This window comes from Enoplosus armatus, chromosome 9 (assembly GCF_043641665.1).
Source record: "Enoplosus armatus isolate fEnoArm2 chromosome 9, fEnoArm2.hap1, whole genome shotgun sequence".
Classification (NCBI taxonomy): Eukaryota; Metazoa; Chordata; class Actinopteri; order Centrarchiformes; family Enoplosidae; genus Enoplosus; species Enoplosus armatus.
In genome coordinates, this window is record NC_092188.1 from 22,378,056 (window position 1) to 22,400,429 (window position 22,374).

Here is a 22,374-nt window from a genome sequence, read left to right on the forward strand (position 1 = left end):
TGTTACCAGTGCAGATGTTGTTTTCATATGCACATAACAACATACACACGCACAAAGCTTTCTCCTCGGTCCTTTGCCTCTGTGGACCCCCTGCTTCTTCATGGTGATTTACTCCAGCACACTTGTAAAGGAAAACTTCTGTTCGTGAAACACAGCGAAAGCTAGCCATTATTTATTTATGTCTCTTCACTTTGTTCCTCCTGGCCAATCTTTGAATTACGATCGTGTCAGTTTGTTTACTCTGCTCAAAGAAGGCCACTTCTTTCCATTTATCATATTATTTCTGTTTCAATAGTCAGGGAGAAGCAAAGCCAAACTTAAAGAGATTTATATTTGGAAATTCACCCTGCTGTGATTTGGCATGTTAACCCAACTAATAAATTGTTTTCAATGCATTAATAAGAGAAATATATCACAGAGAAGACACGGGGGGGGGGGGGGGGTACTGTCCAGCAAGGTATTTGTTGGCACACATGGCTGCTGGGTCAAGATGAAGATGTATTGCAGTTAGTTGTTAGAGACATAAAGTGCGAGAAAGCTGGGAGGCTGTCATAGTTGATAATCAGAGGCAGTAGTTCAAAGCTCATATCCTGAGCAACATTGGTGGCTCTCAGCATGGAGCCAAGCTGACCTAACAGACCCCATTCTGGGTGGGAACTTCTGCTCAGAACAGTGGTGCATATTATGGCTGCACGAAACGATTACTTTAATTAGCAATCAATCAGACAATTATTTTCTGGATTCCTTGCTTAACATCAGCAATATTAGTGTTATAAGTATACGTATTAATCCATTGTCAAAATAGTTGCCCTACTATTCTACTATTTTTTCGGTTCTATTACATATGCTGTAAAATACTAGCCTTACTTACTACAAGCACAAAGACCTGACAGTTATTAAACTTGCTTGCTTGATGTATATCCGGCTATAACAGGAGCTAGAGGTCAACACAGGCATGAAACTGAGACCTGAACCCACCTCGTCTTTAAGACCAGATCCAAAACACGAGTGGCTTACGAAACACTACAAAGGTACAATATTCAGTAGTAGCAGCCAAAATCATCTGCCTCAACTTTTTGTCCATATCATGCTAAACTTCTATGTGCAAGCCAAGTCATAGGTCATTTAAGGTCACACGGCTCTATAATAAAGCTTGTCATCAATCAGTAGGGATTTTAATAAGTTTGGCCCTTTGGCAGCATTGTGATTTCTTTTATCCAGGCTAATGTAACGCATGACATTGGGCTGGTTTTGCTGCTTCTTTCTCTTCTCCCGCTGGGCACTGCATGTCCTACTTGCAACACATCAGACACAGACCATTGGAGCAGCCAGAGAGAGAGAGAAACATTTATTTTTCATTAAATTACATTTGAAAATAACCAAAGCCGAGCCGAGCCTGAAGCCGCATGAAATGAGATGGCCCAAATTCCACCTAAAACCTGATAATTTGTCAGAACCCATCAGGCTTAGATCGGGTGACATAATGGCATACTGTGAAAAAGATCTCTCTACTTGGTCCTGATCTTCTATCGATCACATTTAAAATTGCATATTAAGAAATGAACACATATCTACTATACGTGATTTGCTTATGCGTTGCAACTGTCATTAAACCCATGTGTGGCTCATCAACACTCATCAGTTACTGTGTATCGGCTCGGATGACGCACAGCTCCCTGCACTGTGCCATTTTGGCCGACAGCGTCCCCTGCTAGGAAACCAGTTTCCTCTAGTGTCCTATAGTGGTCTCGTGGTAAGGGAATAGTGTATTTCTGTGGTGAGTGACAGTATATTACTTCTATTACTCTTACCATCCCAGACAGTCTTCGGGGGCCTCTGCTAGTTAGGTAATGACTCCTTTAGGTTTCCTCTAATTGATACCAGTACGTCCCGGGGTATAAATCAGCCAGGCAGTGGTCAGATAACGGCTGCCAGGGAGAAACCGACACGGTAAATCAATGTCTCCGATCTTATCTAATCTTACCCAAGCGTTTGCCAGAAATGTATTTCACTTTAGGAAGATTTCCATCCACCCCCCCCCCCCACCACCACCACCACCCACTTTGTTACTTGAGTGTCATAGGTTGTATGTTAGCCTGCGGAAGACGTGCTTGTGTGCACTGTCTACTCTGAGAGCATGAGACATATGCAAGTGTAGGTTAGTGTGTGTGTGTGTGTGTGTGTGTGTGTGTGTGTGTATGTGTGTTTGTGTTTTACAGCATTTTCACATATTGTATTTACATTATTTTAGCTCACTTAACTCACGCAAACCCCCCTGGTTTATACACATAACCCCCTCTATCTGCTTACATACAAGGTCTGTGTATGTGTGTGTATTAGTGTGTATTGATTTTTGATATGTTTGATGTCTGTAAATAATATTGTGTGTGTTTGGAGAAGCTGCTCCTTACTTAGGTGACCATGCATCAGCCTCTAGTTGGTGCTGTCTCACAGCTTGGTTGTAGACTGTGAGTAGCTTACAGCAATGTCAGAGACGCCTGAGAAAAGCACTGAAGAGCTGTCAAGGTGCTGCTCTGTGTCTGCCGTTATTGGCTGTCATCATTTGTGTAGAGTCATTTCTGTCTGTATCTTTAATCAAGACTAACCGGTGGCACTGAAAACATGAATATTCATGTTCTCGTGAAAGTGTGAGCACAAACAGTTTCAGTATAAAAATGTGTGTGTGTGTGTGTGTGTTATTACCGTTTTCATATGCAAGGATCTGTTTCATTCATCTCCATCTGAGCCAGTTTTCTAAACCCCAAACGCGTCAAGTGGAGTCGCCTCAATCACCCCCAAAATACAGGTAACAGTGGCATGAAACAATATCCTTGCCATTCTGTATGGTTCCTGTGAAAGGTCTGTGTATTCCTTAGACATGTGTGCATGCGTGTGTGTCTGTGTAAGGTGTGGATCTGTAGTAAGAGGTGACTGGATGATAACTGTCTGTCCACTGGCCTGCAGTATTTATCATCTCTCTTACCGCAACTGTGAGGTCAAGACTCTCCCGGGAGCAATCTCATACTCCTCCTCTTCTCTCTCGTTCTCTCTGTTTCCATCTCACTCTCTCTTGCTTTTCGTGGTTTTACCCATCGTCTGTAAATATGTTACTCTATGTAGGCAAACACAGGCGCACAGGTACCGCCCGCCTCGTCCTCCAACACTTTCCCAGCTCTTTTGTTTTTTTCTGCCCTTCACATTCCCTCCGCTCCTCCCTGCTCATGGCAGTACTTCACAGCTCGGCAGTGTAATGTCTTTGGGCTGTCTGCTGACACGTCTCTGGAGACGAACCTACATAGCGGTAATATGGTCATACAGGGCAAACGCAGGGATGAAGAGAGCATGGAGAAATGTGCCTCTGACTGTTGTTCGGCCTGGATGGAAGAATGGAGTTGGAGATGAAGAAAGAAAGGGATTCCCCCTCATTAAAACCACTCCCAATTAGGGTGATTATTAAGAGTGCTGGCTGCTCCTGCTGGCTTCAACACCAGGATGCTGCGGTCAACTGGGCTGCAAATGACGCATGGTGGGACAGGAGAGAATGCTTTGATACACAATTGTGGGTGGGGGTGGGGGTGGGTGCATTTGTTTCCACTTGTTCACCTGGGTGTGTGTGTGTGTGTGTGTGCGTGTGATTGTGCGTCTGTATTTACATGTGTATGTATGCAGGCCTTTGGCTTTGTGTTACTGTAGGTACTGTTATGGGCTCGTGTCTCCATTTATACGTGTGCGTGAATGAAAGATTCTCCATTTAACAAGCCAGTTTGGGAGTTCCCTTGTGCTGTCTAATAAATCCTAGCCATGAAAATAAACCCAATGTTCACAGTTCAGTAAGTAATCTGTAACAGCTCTCTCTCTGCGCCGCAACACCAGCAGATATTAGCAGGTGAACTGCCAAATTGTATCGACAATGTCTTTCCTCGGAGAAATGAGTCATCCCAGTGTAATATTTCCCCCAGGAATGATCTGTCCAAGAGAAGCCCTCTTTCATTGGGAACCCCCCCCCCAAAGTTGTGTTATTGGGCTCTAATGTTGAATAAGATGTTCCTTTGTCATTTTACCAAGCCTGAAAAGATGTGAGTGTGCTTGTGTGTCTTGTCATATCATAGCTCTCTCTCTCTCTCTCTCTCTCACCCTCCGGTTCTGTGTCTCCCTCTCTCTCTCCCTCCCTCCCTCCATATCTATATCTGTTTGTCTCCTCATTCATCACCCCCACCCCACACTCCCTTCATATGCCCTTCCATCTCTTCCATCTATCCTGTTTTACCCCAAGTGAACTCCAAGCACACTGTAGCCAAAGTCTTTCCTCAAAGGACTGAAGTATAAATACGTATAAATAAGCATTTTTTTAAATATAAAAAAAACACTGCCTGGATTTGCCATATTTGTGAAACTGTGGTGTCAGGTGTTTTTTTGACCACTGTTGAAGTGTTAAAGTACAAACAATGAAATAATATGAGCTATAATCATAAGTTATAGGGACTAAAACAGGTGTGTCGCTGCTTTCTCCTACTTTCCCAGACTTACAGCCAAGCAGACCAGGGTGAGGATTTCTAGAGTTAAAAGGCATGTTTAAAGAGCCGCTTCTCAGGGCGTTATTAGTCATCGAGGGTTGAGGTTTCCAAATGGGCTGTTGCTGCTGTAGCTTTAACTGACCAGATCAGCCCTCCCATGTCAACGAGTAGTAGAAGGGGTTTCAGTCCGCTGATTTATAGGGCCAGAAGACCAAGTTCAGCCTGTGACCACAGTGACACATCTCTGTTTTAATGGAAAGGATGGAGAATGCTGTCCTTATTAACTTGGGGCTTTTGCTTTGCTTTTCCTTCTTTCAGGATGAGTGGCTGTTTGGCTCTTCTGTCTGGATCCCATCAGGGTTTTCTCACTGTCATCATGTCTGCTAAACCTTTTAGTTTACCGAATCACAGAGACACTGAGTTTGAAGTTGAATCTTTACAGGTTTGGATCGTTGTAACCATGACCCCAGAGCACCTCTGTTCAAGGAGACACCCAGGACTCACATCGGTTCTTCTTATGAGCTGATGGTGTTATGTTGTACGTTTTTAGCCTCAGACCCAAATATTGGAAGATTTTCAACACTTTTCAAACTTATAAAAAGTCTAATTAATAACTTCGGGTTATGTGTTTGATACAATTACACTGATGTGTTGCTGCTTTGATATAACATAGCCAGACTTTGAACTCAGTACAAACACAGAGTTAAGCATTCGTGCAACTGAATTTTGAGGTTGAATTGTTTATGCCTTTCAATTTCATCTGGCTTTGTTGCATCTGTATCAATGAACTGTCTTATTTTTTATACATAATTGGCCATGTCAATATTTCACTTTAAAACTAGTATTTATTTTAGACATTTTTCTCATCTATTTGAACCGCCTTTCTTCCTCTTTTCCAATGTGTAACCAATAAATTAGTGACCGCTCCTTCTTTATCCACAAACCACTTTGTAGGGTATCATTGACGAGACATTTTTCCGCATCGTAGGCCAGATTGTTCTGACATATCATTTACCTACTGTTCCATTGATTGCTCCTCCTCCTGTCCTCCTAGATGCAGTTCAGGCCGCGTCTGTGCAGCTGGAGCTGCGAGATGTGTTGGTGCGAACAGGGCTGAAGGACCGAAGCCGTCTCCTGCTGGGGCCATTTTCCTGCAGCACCTCCCTGGAGGCTCGGTGGTGTCGGCACAGTGGCAGCCCCGGATCTGAGCCGGGCCCCCCTAAACTGCTGCTGGACATGAAGGGAGGCCTGCTGCAGGTTTGTATAACCATGACATCAATTCAGCATCCTCAATCACAAGATTTATCGCCCAGCACAGCAACAGTTGCTAGAGGTCAGGGTCAGATCAGCACCTCTGCACCTGGTTAAAATTGAGTGTCTTGCTCAAGGACAGTCAAACCCGAGGGCGTGAGCGAGACTCTTCCATTCGAAGCCTCAAACCATGAGGCGATACTGCTTCCCACTTAAAAGTCACCCTAGCTCGAGTGCCTTTGGTTTCCAAATGAATCTTTACTGTATTCATAAGCTGACACCCACATACACAGCTCATCACACTCCTCCTAAAAGTTCCTCTTCAGCCCTGCTGTGGCTTCTGTCCTCTTTGCAGTTGTAGTGATGACAGTAGGAATTGCATGCTGTAATTCCACTGTAGATTTGAGTCACATCTGCTGGTTAAGTGGTGGAATATTAGGCTATTTTTAAGGAGGGGGGGGGTTATATCTTATGTGTGCTTTTTTTCCGGTGAGAAGTTATATAATGTTCACTCTGAAAAATCCCTTTTCAATGTGACTAACTGAACACATTATTATTATTATGTATTATTCCACATTACTTCTTCAGGGGGAACCCCCTACCCCTCCCCCATTTCCAGTGGTTCCCTTAATGCTTTTGTTGCGTGTCCATTAACAGAAACATGACTCGCAACTCAACACTTAATACGTAACCATACATTTCCCTCTGTAAATATTGCCGCTTGCGGTGTTTTAATCAAGTGCTGTACAAAAACCACTGGAATTCCTTCCGATTCCTTCTTCTCGTGCGCTCTTTCCAAAAACCTGGGAAAAAAATCCCCAAATTTTCCTGTTTTTAGAGTTTAGTCATAACCCACCCATGCAAGCTAGTGAGTAGCAGGCAAGCAGGCAGGCAGCTCCGTGTGTGAAGACTTTTTGACTCAGAGATTCCTGGTCCTTAGTCCAAACCCCAGGCAGACCCGCTTTGATGGAGCACGGGAAGGGGAATGCCGCGGGTAAGTAAGGAGGATGTAAGGTTGTGTTGGGTAATGTTAGAAAGGATGTGAAGGGGTGATGACGAGGGTAACCCTGACTGCTTCTTTTCCTGTTTTGGAAAAAATGTTAAATAATTGTCAGCGTAGGTATTTTTATGCATCAGCTGTGAGTCTGCGTCACTGTCTGGCGTTTCTTCTTATCATAGTCTGTTTTTTAACTTTCTGTCTTTACTTCCCCTTCAATCCCTGTACACCACATCTGGACTTCCCTGTTTGCCTCTGTCTCCTCTCGTTCCCTCACTTGCCGCTCTCTCCCAACCAACTTACCTGCTCTGCTTCTGTCTCGACAGGTCTTTTGGGGCCAGGAACATCTCAACTGCCTGAAGCTGGTGGAGGAGCACTTACAGGTTTACCTAAACCTCCAGAAAGGGGATTCGGCTGATAGCTGTCCCAAAGACAAGACCTGCCACACCCAGCCACCTCCGTCTCCAGGCTCTCCCTCTCCTCGGACAGAGCACAGCTCAGATGACCTGCGTACAGGGCAGTTTCAATACATCCAGGACTCAGGTGAATGTTTACACAGGGCACACCGATCTCATGCAGGGATGACAAGGGCCTGATAGTGTAGCCGGACCTACATCGAGTTAAAACATTGGTTACTGTACTCTCAATCCTATTTCTCAGAATAGCACCTCAATAGATGTTCAGCAGTAGCCCAGACTCCCAAAGAGTGAGGGCTGTTTGCTCCATCGGCTGTCATCCGTAGCAGTAGTTGCAAACAGACAAAACTGCTTTTGAAACAGCATTATCCAGGACTCAGGATTAAAATAATATTACCTGCACATGCATTTCTCCTGCTTAGTTCTCGACAAGGGTTTCAGCACAGATGGAACAATGGTCAGCACTGCTCCCTGAATCCATAGGATGAACAGTAACTACGGTCATTCATTCATAAACTCATATAAATGACTTTGTACTAACAGAAAAAAAAAAAGAACCTTTGTGCCAAAGTGAGATGTCACTTAAGATACACATCGCCTTAAATCAAAGTCAGATCAAAGCCCTCTGTGGAAAGAAGTTTCATCGGACATGTCTGCCTGGTTCCACTCTGAGTAACATGCTGTTTATTCCCCCTCTTTGTGCTTTGTGTGTGCTGTCCTCTACGTGCACACACGCAGACACACACGGGAACATTGTACACAGAGGATCAAACTTCTCTCTGGCTGTAGACCAGCCGTCCACTCTGTCAGCTGTGGTTGAGTCTTTGTTTGTTGCACTGTTCCACTGGTCTTTGATGCATTTAATGTGCTGGCTGAAGCAGGAGAACGTACAGTAGTGAACTAGAACAGAGAGCACAATCTGTCGGCAACATGTTGTCAACAGGCAGAGAACAGCGAGTGCCCCCCCCCCCCCCCGGGCATGACACAGGGATGGATGAGATAGATGGACAGAGGAGGAGACGAAAGATGGATGGAAAGTAGGAGTCTCTGTCCCTGTCTCTCACTTTCTCTAAGTTCAAGCTAACTGGAATGAAAGCAAAACCTCATGAAAGTGTCTCGTCTTTTCTTTCATCCACCCTTCTCGCAGAGGAACGAAATGCTGTCCACCTTCAAGTGAGAGGCTCAGCGCTTCACATAAAGGGAAAAAATTAGCCACAGACAGATTTGACTGCCCCCTGAAATGTGTTTTCTGCAAAGAGACTCTCAGTGCTTGTACCCCCGGGGGCCAAACAAAGCAGCAGTTCTCTGCTTGACTGTTTTTTTCAAATAAACATTTTTCCAAAGGACTTGAATCCCAAACAGCAGCCACGACTTAAGTCAAACACCACTCAGACGTTTAGATCCACTCTTATCCAGCTTTTGCAGGTGCTTGGCGTGGTTCAATCAATGGCTGTTTACTCAATAGCAAAAATGTTTACTCAGCCACTTTGTTTATATACGGCTTCTTACGCATATAAACATTCTGAAAGCGTGGAAACATCTACAGTGCTCTTTTAGGAGATATTGTGCTGGATGGCTCGGATAGAAATAACCATAAGAACACCACAGCACCAAAGTGTGCGAGTCAAAGTTTGGTTGTTCTGGTTTCATAATGTGAAAAGATGATACGCTATCATGCATCCACATTAGAACCCCTCAGAATTTTACATCACATTGTTTCAGCCACCACAAGCATCTTTAGCTCTTCAAGGAGGCCCGTTAAGACTTTAAACAGGCTTTTTGTTAGGAGATTTTGTGCAGTAGTGGGTTGAGTGTAGAGCAGTAAACTAGTAATGTGCTGCATCTTAGAATATAAAACCCATGAGTCCCCTCAAGTTTCTCCTCTGCTTTCCAGTCGCATCATCTGCTCCGGTCAGCCGTCATGCTTTATCTTTTCCTCCCCTTTTCTTTGTTTCCTTTCAACTGTTCTTCCCGGCGCATTTTCTTATTCTCTCAGCCCCTCACCATATGTTTTCCTTCATTTATTTCTTCCTGTAAAGCACAGCGCAGCAGAAGCCTTGCTTTGAGATCATTGGCAGATTAAAGTGAAGTTATTCTGGTGTTATTGTTCATCCTTCTTTTCTTGCAGCTTCCCAAAGACTGCCAGGACCCCATGAGGTGGTGTTCTACAGTGAGACAGAGGACAGCCCGGGGGTGATGCTGTGGAGGTACCCTGAACCCCGCGTCCTTACCTTTGTCAGGATAACTCCGGTCCCTTTCAACACCACAGAGGACCCTGAGATCAGCACTGCCGACCTGGGGGACGTCCTGCAGGTAGAGACTGGCATAAATATCTCTTGATTAGAAAAAATGTCGACATTTTATACTCCCAACACATACCACAGCTAGTGGTGAACAAATCTTCAACTTCAAGGTGCTGTCTCTTCTTTTTATACTCCTCCACGTCTACAATTAGAAAGTCCTTCCAAAGTATAAACACACAGCACATTGTGAATAAATATGGAAACTCCAAGGAAGCAAGGAGTGTTAAAGTGTTAAGCAACCACATGTTTTATCCATCACTTGTATCAGGATCACTTTTGAGATCTACCTGCTATTATACAGAAGGTGGAAGGGGCGTAAACTGAGAAGAGAATCCACACATCTCTCTCCCTGCTCCCTGCTTGCACCTGCAATGAAAGAGAAATAAACTGTCTTAAGAGTTGGGCGCCGCGCCATTATAATTCCCATGACATGAGTCATGAGAACTCCCGTTCCCTACGTGTTATTGAATGACAGAGACCCCTGCTGTCCGTCCAAACATGTAATACATGGTCAGACAGCTGTGGAAGTCATCTTGCATGCTCTGGTGTGAATAGCCAGGTGTCTCCAACCCCAGATGAGGTTATAATTTGGCAACCTGTAGCAGCTACTGACTCTACAGGGCCTCAGTGGGGGACAGGACATCCCACTTTTCCTCCTATCACTCATCCCCCCCCCGCCTCCTCCTCCATCTTTTTTTTTTTCCTGGAGCAGAAATATGCAATTTTTAGTTTAGCAAGATAGTTTGACACTATCATAACTACCAAGTCTTAGTTTTTGGTCATGCAAAGTTTGTGTGGGACTTCTGGTAATAAAACACGCATAACATGTTTTGTCCAGCTCAAGCTTAACCCAGTCATGATCCTGAACAAACAAATCCTCCCTGTTCCTTTTCCTACCCATATAAAGTTTCACAGCTTGTATTAGCTGTGTTTAGTCAGAAGAAATGTTCATTACTGCTGTTATTGAGGTTTTAATTTCAATTCTATGTATCCGTCTGCTGGATTGTCAAAATGTATTGCAAGGATGGCTAACAAAATGTAATAAAATACGCCGATGTAATAAATTCACAGATGTTGCTATAACATTACATTATCACAATAAGCAGTAAGAATTACTCCATTAATTGTATGAATGAAGTTTTTTTTTTAATCTTGACTCATTCCTTATGAAGTACAGTATTTATCACAAATGTCAATGTTATACTCGAAATGAATGACACTAGCAGTTTTCTTTTACATTCCCAGTCCTTTTTAGGGACATTCTTTAAGCCTTAGGGTTCGGTTACCTTCCCTCTTCCTTTTTCCTTTCTGCTTCTTTCCTCTGTCTGCAGCAGAAGTTTCTCATCTCCAAATATCCTCCCTTTATCTCTCAGATTCATTCCTGGACTCCCACAATCATTTCACCTACAGTACAGATGTTCTCTTCTGTCTGTTTATGTCGGCCCAGGAGAGACAAGATATTGGAAGGTGCTGCAGATGTCTGGCTTCTCTGCGAGGCTCCACAGCTGTAAAGTCTGTAATGAGCACGACTCCGAAGCCTCTAGCTGATTGGCTGCATATTGAGTTACAGTAGAGAACGGAGGGCGCTGGTGTGTGTAGAGGAGGGAGGGTTAGAGGAAGAGACAGTTATACACAGATTTGGAACAGGGAGAGGGTGGTTAATGGGAGTCGATTGATGGGAAGGAAGAGTGGGAAGAGAGAGAGAGATGAACAGAGATGGAGTGAGAGGAGGGTAAAGCAGGACGGAGATAGATGGTCACAGAGGGGGGCGGTGTGTTCTGCCGAGCCTCTGTGTAAGAGGATCTGTGTGAAATTACACTTTCTCCAGTCCAGGGGAGAGAGAGACGATTCTTCAGCAGCTGATGAAACGAGGGGCCGATGAAGGTCTGACAGGAGATACAGCAAGCTGGCAGGCATATTCCAGCATGTCATGTTCACATGATACACACGTATTCACAATCTGTCGTGCACTCGGACAGTGGTGTATCAAATGTCAGAGAGGAGATAGTCGGGTGCCTGCATTTATTCCTGCATCTGTACTATGTTTGTGCATAAAAGTGGATGCCTTGTGTGTGTGTGTGTGTGTGAGAGAGAGAGAGTGTGTGCATTACGCAGCAGGAGATGTGGAACCAGTGGTTGATGAACATACGAGGTTTCCGCATCTTCGGGGGGAAGTGGTAAAAAGAGGAGGCTCAGAGCGCCCAACAGTTACTGAAACCACTTCATGTGGGGATGAGATGCAGTGGGGTGAGATACTAAAGCAATGAAAGCTATCTGTTTACATGGGCGCCATTGCTACTGACAGCTAAGAAAGGTGTCTAAACAGGTGTGCAGGATTAATTAGCATCTGTTTGAAAGAGAACTGTAACACTGTGCCACCCCTGTACAAGTGAGTTATAGGGCGGGAGTGAGTCTCCTAATCCTGCTGCTTGTGTTTCTGTCACATCCATATAAATGCCCTGGCCAGGCCCTGCAGCAGACGTTTAGTCAGCTCTAGCAGTGGGCATGATAACAGAGGTATTAGTAACGTTAATGAAAAACATCACTGACAAAGTGTGTATGTTAAACTGGTTTAAATCCATTGTTGAAAGCTACTCTGATGCATTTGGTCAACACTGCTAAAAACGGTATCACGTATCATGGGCTTTTTGAAAGGAGTGATTGTAAAGTAATTATAAGACATTGGATCCGTTTACTGATATGTTACACAGTCCCTCTTACCTCATATTTTTGTCCAAACACTCACAGAGCATTAAGCCAGTTATGTGTGAGGCAAGGGGTTTGGTTCGTGGGGGTTATTTTAACAGGACCTCTTGGTCATCAGCCAAAGTCATTGTGATCCCAGATTTAATTGATTTCAGCCTCTGGCAGTCAATGAGTATGCTTTCCTTTCAACAAAACTTCAAAAGTCTCAATTAATTCTTTTTTTTTTTTCTTCTCCCAGGACCAGAAAGAAAGTCCAGCTACAGAGAACGGAAATGCGGCCATAAAAAGCCCAAAAAACAGTAATGGCTTAGTTTCTGTTCCAGAGGAATTTCATTTACTTTACATCTAGACTGTGTAGAGAGAGAGAGAGAGAGAGAGAGAGAGGGGAGGAAAGAGAAAGAAGGCAGTCATAATTTCTCAGGCCTCTAAAATTACCATGTGGCCACACGGAGATGGAGGCTGATAGATTTTGAGAAATGGAAAGTGAGAGGCACAGGGAAAGAAAAAGAAATAAGGAGAAATGAGAGAGTGAGATTTAGCATTGAGCTGTCTTGTCATCCCTCTCTATCGTTTAGGCAGTAATGTTTTTTCCAGTGTAGGGCAGTTTACCAGCAGGTGGAGGGTGAAAAGGATTGTGGGAGGTGAACAAAAGAAAAGTGGGCCTTTTGTACATGTTCTCCATCTCCTCATTCTATTCCTCCTCTTCTTCTCTCTCTCCTCCCTTCCTTTTGTCACCCCCCCCCCCCCACCTTTCCTTTGCTTACCCTGCCTCCACCCCACTGAATAGATGAAGGTGGGGTTGAGGGGGTGGGGTGGTGGTTGGGGTCTTGCTCTGAGCCATTCTGTTTGCTTGTCCCCAGAGCAGATCATATTAACATTTTATAAAATCAAGATTTCCTGCATTTAAATAGTTGTGGTTTCCCAACTGGTTCCAGTATCTCGGAGGGGGAATTCAAACCTCCTTCCATTACTCAAAGTCAAATTGCAGCCTGTGCGCTGTTTTTACATACAGTAGAAGGGGAGCGATGTCAGAGCAGTGGGGGGGGGGGGGGGGGGGGGGGGGGGGGTAGCTGAAAAACGACAGACCCCCCCTGACGGGGGAACATCCACAGGTTCCCACCTGTAGAGGGCCCAAGTGATGAAGGGATAGACGGAGAGAGGGAGGGGACACCCTCTCACCGCCGTGTGGTCCAGTTCTCTGAATCATAAGCAGGTGTTCTTAGTGCTCTTTTTCCATCCCTCATGTTCGTCTTCCCCTCCTTCTGCCTCTCTGTGGGGTTCTGAAGCCTGAGAAACAGGGAGTAAACACAGGAGCTATGATTCAGCCTGACCCCAGCTCAGGGGAGCAGGAGGAGGAGATGCAGTTTGTTTAAGTAGAGAGCAACATCTTGAGTTCAGCCTCAGCACACAGTCAAAGGAACGTAACACATTCTGTTCTCACACATATTCACATTTGCTCGCTTTTCTCAAAATGCAAACGTATAAAATGTGATCATTCACTCGCTGTTTGGGGGGCATTGCGCAAATCGCTCTGACTCTTTCAGACAAACATCACACCATCTGCTCCCCTGCTGTTGCTTTCGTGCATGGCACCGTGGGATAGCCTTTCATGTACCAGCAGGGCTCCGCACTGCCATCATGGCCCCACGACCGATATCACAAAACCTCTGAGGCCTGAGATGAACCGGCAACCTCCAGCTGTTGTTTCTGTCATTGTTGTTAACACAGGCCCACCGTCAGCTTCACATCCACGGCGCGCTCCTTGTAATTGATGCACACTTTTTCTCCAATTAGTAAAAATATGCGACCTTTAGTGGGGAGTTAGAATCTGAGGGGTCAGTGGGGCATTTCACTTCAGAGCGACACATTGAACCAGAGAGAGCGAGAGTGTATTGTAGCCAAGATAACTATTATTTTAGTGGGACAGCGCTCAAGCAGACCTGCATTAGTCACAGCTAATGCACTATATAAATAAAAGACTGTCCATGTGCTTAATTTGATCTGGAGTTTTTACACCTCATCCACCAAAACTCCAGTCCCCCTTTTTAAAAGATTGGCCTTACAGAGGAAAATCCACAAAGAAAGTTCTCAGCATGGGCTTATTCCTGATTTTCCACACTGATTAATGTTAACGTATATTAGCCCACCTGAGACAGCATGGCGGGAGTCATTTTCAGAACAATTTTCATTACATCTGCTGAGTAAACATTTGCTCAAGCCGATGTCGATTCAATTTGTCCGCTGGCTGATAAGAGGTAGCTAGCAGTGGAATTTTTGGACATATAGGCATCAGTGAAATAACAGAAGACCTAATAGCAGTGTTGATATTGTTAATAAAAGTAATGGCAGACCAGGCTGTGGATGTCAGCAGCCACAGCCTCAGAGGGAGCAAGGGGAGTCTTCAGTTGCAGAGACATATTTGAGCTTCAGCAGTGATCACACCTGGGTTGATCATGGAAGTTGAAATCATTTCTGTGTGTTGTGTATTTGCTTTAGTCTCCCTGCCTTTGGTTAACCTTTTGAGAGACTGTGATTGGTCAATCAGTCCCAGAGAAGTAAATCCTTGCAGAATAGTAGTTTGCGGCTTGGCAGACACAGGGGTGGGTGACAGGGATGGAAATCAGATCTGTGTATACACACTGCTGCCAACAGTCCTGCACTTAAATATATAGTTGTAAATAGTTTTGAATATTTAAACTAATTGAAAAGTCCTCAATTTAGCTTTGCGGGCATTTGAACCACCACCACAATGGAACCTTGACTCAAAAATTAAGATAACCCTTGTGATGATATTTTGCCCTGCGGTCTAGCTGCCAGGACTACTTTGTGTAGCGCCTGAAGAAAACACAGATTGGACCCATCCAGCCAAGGGAATGTCAGCTATTCAGGGTTACATGTTGTTTATCAGATAAGGTACACACACAATCAGGCAGCGGAAACTGACACTGCCCAGCCTGCATCAAGCACTCACATACATACGCACACCTGTGTATACACATATGTACACACGCATATTGTCTTTCATACGCACAATTATACGTAGTCTTTCTCTTGAGCACATATACACAATCCATTTGACATATACACAGGTGCCTTCTCCTCCCAAAAGCCAGTGCCAGGCGTCCAACTCACCATAGCAAAGGAACATATTTCCCTTTTTTCCCTTACTTTTCCATCGTCCCTGCAATATTTTGTGAACTGGTTATCGATTTCATCTCCACTCTCCTCCAAGGCCAGGGCTACAAGTCAAAGGGAACATGACGCAAATTCAACCATGCAAATGTATTCCACTGTACCATTTACGTACCTCACATATTCATTCTTGTATGTCGTCATGTGTATAGAATTTCGCAGGTGAACAAAAAAAAACAAAAAAAAAAACACCCTCTGTGTTTTAGCAACGCAGTTCTGGGAATTCTCTGTGGAGATTCAGTGAGTTTCCGCTCCGGTGGCTCAGTGTTGGGGCTGCGGGTGCACCACTCTGTCAGGTACAATTATGAGGAGTTGATTCCAGGAAAACCTGTGTGGCATTTCATACATGATGTAAGCCACAGTTACCTCATGCATTTCTCCCTGGAAGTACAGCCCCACACACAGTGCACACGCACACACACACACACACACACACACACACATTTTGTGAACACAATGCTTTTCACATACACACACACACCAACTTTTTGACAGTTCCATGAGTTTGGTAATTGTCCAGGGAGCTCCGTACCTCCGGTAAACAATTGGGATTGTCATAGACACATGTGCACAGATAAATGCACTCGCTCACCCATACACACCACACACACACACACACACTCATGTCCCACTGCCTGGCATCCTTCAGGTGTGCTGCCAAGAGCTCCCTGCCACCACTGATCCATCAGAAGCTGAGTTGTGCAGGTGTTCGAGGGAACCTGAGAACCTGGTTTAGTTCACACAGGAGCACCAGACACATTTATGCTAATTTTGGCACAAGGTGAAAGGAATGAATGGAGCCCTACCAGTCATCACGTAATGTGGGAACGCTCACATAACCTGATTGTTATTCAGTGTGAGAAACCGCTCCGGGACTTCAATGCTAACGGCTGTCTTTTAGCGTACAGTTGCCTGGCGTTTAGTTATGTTGTTACGGAGATGAGTTGTCGTCTTGCTGAGTTGGTGGTCTGCGGTCAAAGTGGGGGGGGGTTTCCCAGCTAGACAAGAAATTAAAGATTGGTTTGTCTGAAGTGAGAAAAATTCAAGGTTGTAACACAGACACCATAAAAACCACTTGCTCGCTCCTTCTCCAATGCAGGGATTCCCCGTGTCTTGAAAGGGTTAGTGAAGTATCAATGCTTGATGATTAGCAGACCACTGCAGTTGCTTAATACTTTATGTGTGACTGGGGGATCCACAGGACTGAAGTAGTACCTGTTGTGCAATAACAAAGCCTTACAGTAATCCTACTGCTGATGAGTAATCAGGGTTACGCTGAGGGGGTTACGAAAGTCTGTTTGTTTGGACTGGAGCCTCAAGTTAAAGTGATGAACAACTGAGGGATACAATAGTAAAACACCACTGGTGTCCATCTGCAGAGGAGACTAAGTGGGGGATATAAAAACACTCAGTAAAATGCTGTCATCTGATGAGGCAAAGCCACCGCCTTCAAAAAGGAATGTCCGATCATTTCTACAGCAAAACCATGCATAAAGACATCCTCTCGCATGACGCATGTTGTATTCACATATGTTCATTAGCTGCTATAACTGTTTGAGTCTGTGTTTCAGGAGTTGCAACCCAAAGGGATGCAAAGAAGCACATTGGTTTTGCAGTGTCTTTGGGTCCTCATACAGTCTCCAAGAAAGCCATTCCTTCACATTTCCTCCAAACTCTCTGGGAGAGAAAACAAATATCTGTGATCATTCTTAGTCTGTGTTCAATGGTTGTCAGTAGTTGGCTGCATGGAAAATATGAAGGAAGGAAAAAATAATGGTGATCGACCCTTTTTTTTTTCTGTGATTAAATACAGGAATTTAACCATGACTGGTGAGCAGAGGTGTGTGCCTTGTTCAGAAGCACTCTGACTCTATATGAGGGAGGAGAGGGTTTGTTTGACCCGCAGGTATTGAATGAGGATTTGCATCAGTAAGAGTACAGGCATGAGGTATTATCCCCTTTCACATTGTCCATCCGTCTTACTGTGTTTGTTCAGTGAATGAAGAAAGGGCTGTACTCTTTAGACACTAATTACTATGCAATGCCACTGTCCCTAAAACCTAAATGAAATACATATTTGGTTACATATATAAGTTGTCTCCTGTGTCTTTCTTTCCAGGTACCATGCAGCCTAGAGTACTGGGACGAGCTCCAGCAGGCCTTTGTTCCATACTGGGAGTTCAGCCTTTCAGAGAGCAGCGCCTGCCAGCTGCAGCTGCCCAGCCTCAGCCTCACCGACCAGCAGAAGGAGCTGGTGGCCTCAGACCTGTGGAGGATAGTGCTCAATAATAACGGAGAGGGAGGAGATGAGCAGAGGTGAGAGAACATTCTGTATTATATCTTTGTGCTTGTAGTTATGTGTTGCATGTGTGCCTGTACACCCGAGCTTGTTTATGAGGGAGTGTGTGTATGCCCACGAACAGATATGTGTGTGGATCGACAGTGCGTGTGCCGTCCAGTGTTAGGGAAAGCAGAGAGAGAGTGCACCAAAGCCGCCGAGCACAAAGAGCTAGCAATGTGTCCCTCGCCCCACATCTGGTGTGCAGGAGCAGGGAGCGGGCTTGGAAGGCGTTCAGATCGGCCTAATGAGATTTCCCAGCACACCAAGTGCCTGTCAGGGCCCATCCGGATTCCTTCCTGCTTACCTTGAGTGTATCTAATCGAGGGGAAGCTCACGGGAAGCAAGAGGAGTAAAGCCCCCTTTGGGTTGGCTCATACGTTCCTAGGCCTGGCCTGGCCTGGCCTGGCTTGTCCTGGGTTGGGCTGGGTTGAGTTGGGATGGGATGGGTTGGACTGGGCCTGCCAAGCACTGTAACACCTCAAGAGCACGTTTCTACTCCTTCTCCTCGCTACCACTGCTTCCTCTCTTCATCTCTCTCGTGTCTCACCCGGCATCCTGTTACCTCTTCTGCGCTTCACCCATTTTTCATTTTCTTTCTGTCTTTTTCTCATTCCTTCCTCATCTTAATTTACACTCTCTTTTTTTTCTCTCTCCCCCTTTTTACTTCCTCTCGGGATTTAGGGAACTTTTAGTGGGAGAGAATTGCCAAGCCCACATTCTGTGTGGCTTAGAGAGCTCCAGAGGAGCAGAAAGGGAGGAATAAGAAAACATGTAAGAGAAGAAACAGAGAAAAAACTACCAGATACCAGATACAGTGTAAAGCAAAATATACATCTGTGTTTCATTACAATCATACTCCAAACACTACATTTCCTTTATGTTTAAATTATTTGTCTTTTTTGATCAAAATTGATTCCCCTTTCGTTACTCGCTCGTTTCATCTGCCTTACTTTAGTTTCCACCAGAAAAATAACTTGGCTGCCCTGCCAACTGGAAGTAATGAAAATTGTCAACATATGATGCTTATCTTTTTAAGGAGCACTCTGCTGCACCAGCGTTTTTCAGGTCTTGAGCGTTTCCTGCTGGAGTTTTTATGGTGGATCATGGTAGCAGCAAATTACAGAGCAAATGGTCATTCACTTCAATTACCTTCCATTCAACATCATCAACCATGACATGCAATTAATGTCCACGGAGAGAGGTTCTCTTGGAAACAGCGGCAGTAATAATGTACCTAAATTCACAGCCTCGGACAGCGAGGAGGCCCTCTCCACATTGTTGTCTCTTTTCATTCCCTTTGGTCTGAGTAATTGTAGCGTCTGTCTAACTGTAGATTTCTGACGAGGATGTCGCCCAATTTGTAACTCGCTGGGCAGGAGACAAAAGCATTCGGCTACAAATAAGAGTCAGATTATTTTAATTAGGGAGTAGAATTTTGGGCTCATGCTTTTGATTTTACTAAACAGAGTTTGATAAAAAATCAATAACCATTTGCTAGTTTCTCCCTTAATGCTGAGTCGTATGTTAGTCATTTCTCTCCTTTATTATTTCCATATGAAATCATTTCATATTCACAGAGTGCCTTCAGTTAATACTTTGTCTTTGCACTTTTAATGGTGTTTTTTCCAGTCAGACATACCACTTCATCTGTAAATATTTGGCTGTATCTCCTCTTCCCCTCCAGTTCTGATAGTGAGTGTGGGTCCCAGTTACCCTGCGATCAGCTGGTATCTCCGATGGCGTTGGCAGCCTGTACCCGCGTGGACTCCTGCTTTGCACCCTGGTTTGTCCCCTCCCTGGGTGTGTCCCTACAGCTAGCACAGCTGGATGTTCACCTCTGCCACCACCTAGAGCAGCTGGGCACAGGTAGGATACAGAATACACAGTCACAAAGTCTCTTCTGAGTCTCTAAGAGTATTGGGTTTATCAGGAGGGATTGTAGTCTAGCTGTTAGACAAGCCCGTGTCCCAGGTGGCGAGATGGTTATTAGTATTATTGTATTATTAGTAATATTGTTGTGAATTGTGCTAGTTATGTCATGCTTTGATCAGATATCTCACAGTCTAGTCTCTAAATACTGACGCTGTGTCTCATTCCTCCAGTTCCATCTCGACAACTTCGTCCCTTCCTGCCAGACAGGAAGTTACCTCAGGAGCAGGAGTTTATGGTGATTGGTGCTCGGGAGCCCCGGGTCTTCCTACGCCAGTGGAGCAATGGACCACGTCACTGTCAGGACTTCAGCTTCTCCACCCAGCTAGACTGCAAGCTGCTGGAGTACCGAAACCTGACACACCTTCAGCTCCTCCAGCCTTGTGTGCTACAGGTAGAGCTCATCTATTTGTATTTGATTTATGTCTGTCTTTTTGATTTTGCAAAACATTGATCAGGAATTTTGAAAACTTGTTAATTTAGAATGTCATTTCTTCTGTGTTTCAGGGCCAGGCTGCAGCCACCTGCTGCCCCCAGAGCACCACATTAGATGTGAATGTGTTTGTGGACCCGGTGTTCCTCAACATCAGCCAGTATGCCATCCACACAGTGGACACTGCCCTGCACAGCTGGCAACAGGTAACAGAGAGTTTAAGCTGAAGGGACGGCAACATAATTGATGCTTTTCAGTCCTGAAGGCTGAGGTTGTTTTTCAGTTTCAAATTCCCACACTTACAGCTAATGTCAGAAGCAAAATAGTTGATTTCTTAGATGAAAATGTCCAAAGGCAATCTCCAGCCCGCTTTTCCCTGCACTGAAGTGCATTTGAAGTGACCAAAGTAATCAGATATATGGTCGCTTAGTTAGTTTTAAGTTTTGAAGGATGACTTGCTCACTTGTACATTTAAATAGTGGGATACATTCAGACGTGTAAGGTAACAAGGGATTTGCCCTGTTGTTTAATCGCTAGCACTTGCATGTACTGTAACTATTATATTTGGAACCGGGGGCTAGTAAATCCATAGAAAATGTATGTACATTGAGAGAATATGCTGAAAGACAGTCTTTCGTCCCAGATGGAGTATCAGCTAAACAAACTCACAACAAAGTGGATTTCATGAGAATGGTTTCGGATCTGTGCCAGTGGTAATAAAATTTGCAGGATGGAACTGCCTTTCAGTTTGCTGTAAACTCTGACTAAGAGGCTACAGTGTGTCTGTTCTGTGGGCTTCTAGTCCTATGGTCCTCGTCATCTCTCGGTTCCCAGCTCTCAGCACTGCCTCTGGTAGCCAGCATATTTGTGTGTGAAGTGATGCCCATGAAAACACGGTAAAACTTGAGTGGTGACACCTGCCAAGACTTCATCTGGCCCTACTCCTCCACCCACTTGTCTACTGCACACACACACACACACACACACACACACACACCCTGGCCTCTCTGGCTTTGTATGCCCTATCATGGCTCTGCTCAGCTCAGCTGTGGCTGTGCTGACTCATATACTGGCCTCTGGAGACGTGAAGTACTCTCATGGTTTTACATGCGAGCAGGCTCTCACTGCCAGGTGAGAGAAATAATAGCTTGTGTTTTTCTAGGAACAGCTGTGGTCTTTTACCTGTGGAAAATAAAATTAAACAAGCTGTATAGAAAATCTACTATAAAATGATTGTTCTGGCTAGCGGTTTTATACCTTTGTTTTCACCCAGTGGCATCATTGACTCATCAAAAGCTCTTAACCGACCGTGTTGGATGATGGGTCATAATTGACCCTTGGCTTCATCATTGCATCATGTAGCGCATGTTAGTGAATGTTCCCTATTTGTGCTGGTTAATTTAGCCATAAATAAGACTTTAGGGCATTGGTGGTGGTGTAATGAATGGTCATATTGCAGCTTTGCTGGAGTGTTTTGGACATGTTGGTATCCATGGTGGGCTCTAGCCAACATGCCAGGCATTATTAGTTGGTTGTGTGCTCTTAGCCAAGGCTTTTCTGATACTGATTGGGTGATATGTTTGGCTTTCTGAATGCCATCTTTGCCCAGTACCTTGAGACCCAAAATAGAGGAATACGATCATACAATGCTCACAGGAAACCCTTCTTCATTTGTGCACTACACAGTCATGACTTTTAAGACAGACATACTCACACTCATACACAAACCTCGAAGGCTGCATTTACATGTTCACTGGAATGGGATTGATTCATAAAATGATTAAACCTGCTGTATTGTCTTGATTGGTCTAAACAGCAGCAGCCTTGTAACTGTACAGAATCTTTTAACTACCTCCAGCCTTCACCACTTTGCTGAACACAAGGGAAAAACACACCATAATTATAAGGCAAATGTGCTGCATGTGGGTATGGTAGTTCTGGAGTAAGGGGTAGAGAGAGGTCAAGAGAGTACAAAAGGCTGATTCTTTAGAAAATGCTCCTCTTAAATATTTGGTCCACTTCAGAGAAAGTTGTGAACACTTCGATCATGGAATATTGTTTCCCTTTTTTGGGGTTTTCACTGAAACGAAATCTTGTACATGGTGAGAAATCCTTGTTTGGGTGCGATTGTCTGGTTTGGTGCCCTATAGGGTTAAGCTAAAATGTTTCTTTGATCTGATAGAGGCTTACATTCCAGACACACTCGTGCACACATTGTCCATGCATCGAAAAACTTGATCCTAATTGAGAACATAATCAGAAGCAGTTGGAAATGTTAACAGGCTCTGTCCT

The 22,374-nt window shown here is 44.6% G+C and overlaps 1 protein-coding gene across 1 annotated transcript in view; it reads left to right on the top strand.

The window, feature by feature from the left end:
- LOC139290685 (intermembrane lipid transfer protein VPS13B-like) overlaps window positions 1–22,374 on the top strand; it is a 307,621-nt gene that overhangs the window by 235,005 nt on the left and 50,242 nt on the right. Inside the window, exons 39-45 of the mRNA XM_070912524.1 lie at window positions 5,569–5,771; window positions 7,089–7,305; window positions 9,307–9,491; window positions 17,499–17,695; window positions 19,405–19,586; window positions 19,823–20,043; window positions 20,157–20,288. Coding sequence (XP_070768625.1) covers window positions 5,569–5,771; window positions 7,089–7,305; window positions 9,307–9,491; window positions 17,499–17,695; window positions 19,405–19,586; window positions 19,823–20,043; window positions 20,157–20,288 — 1,337 coding nt within the window. The remainder of the gene's footprint in view (window positions 1–5,568; window positions 5,772–7,088; window positions 7,306–9,306; window positions 9,492–17,498; window positions 17,696–19,404; window positions 19,587–19,822; window positions 20,044–20,156; window positions 20,289–22,374) is intronic.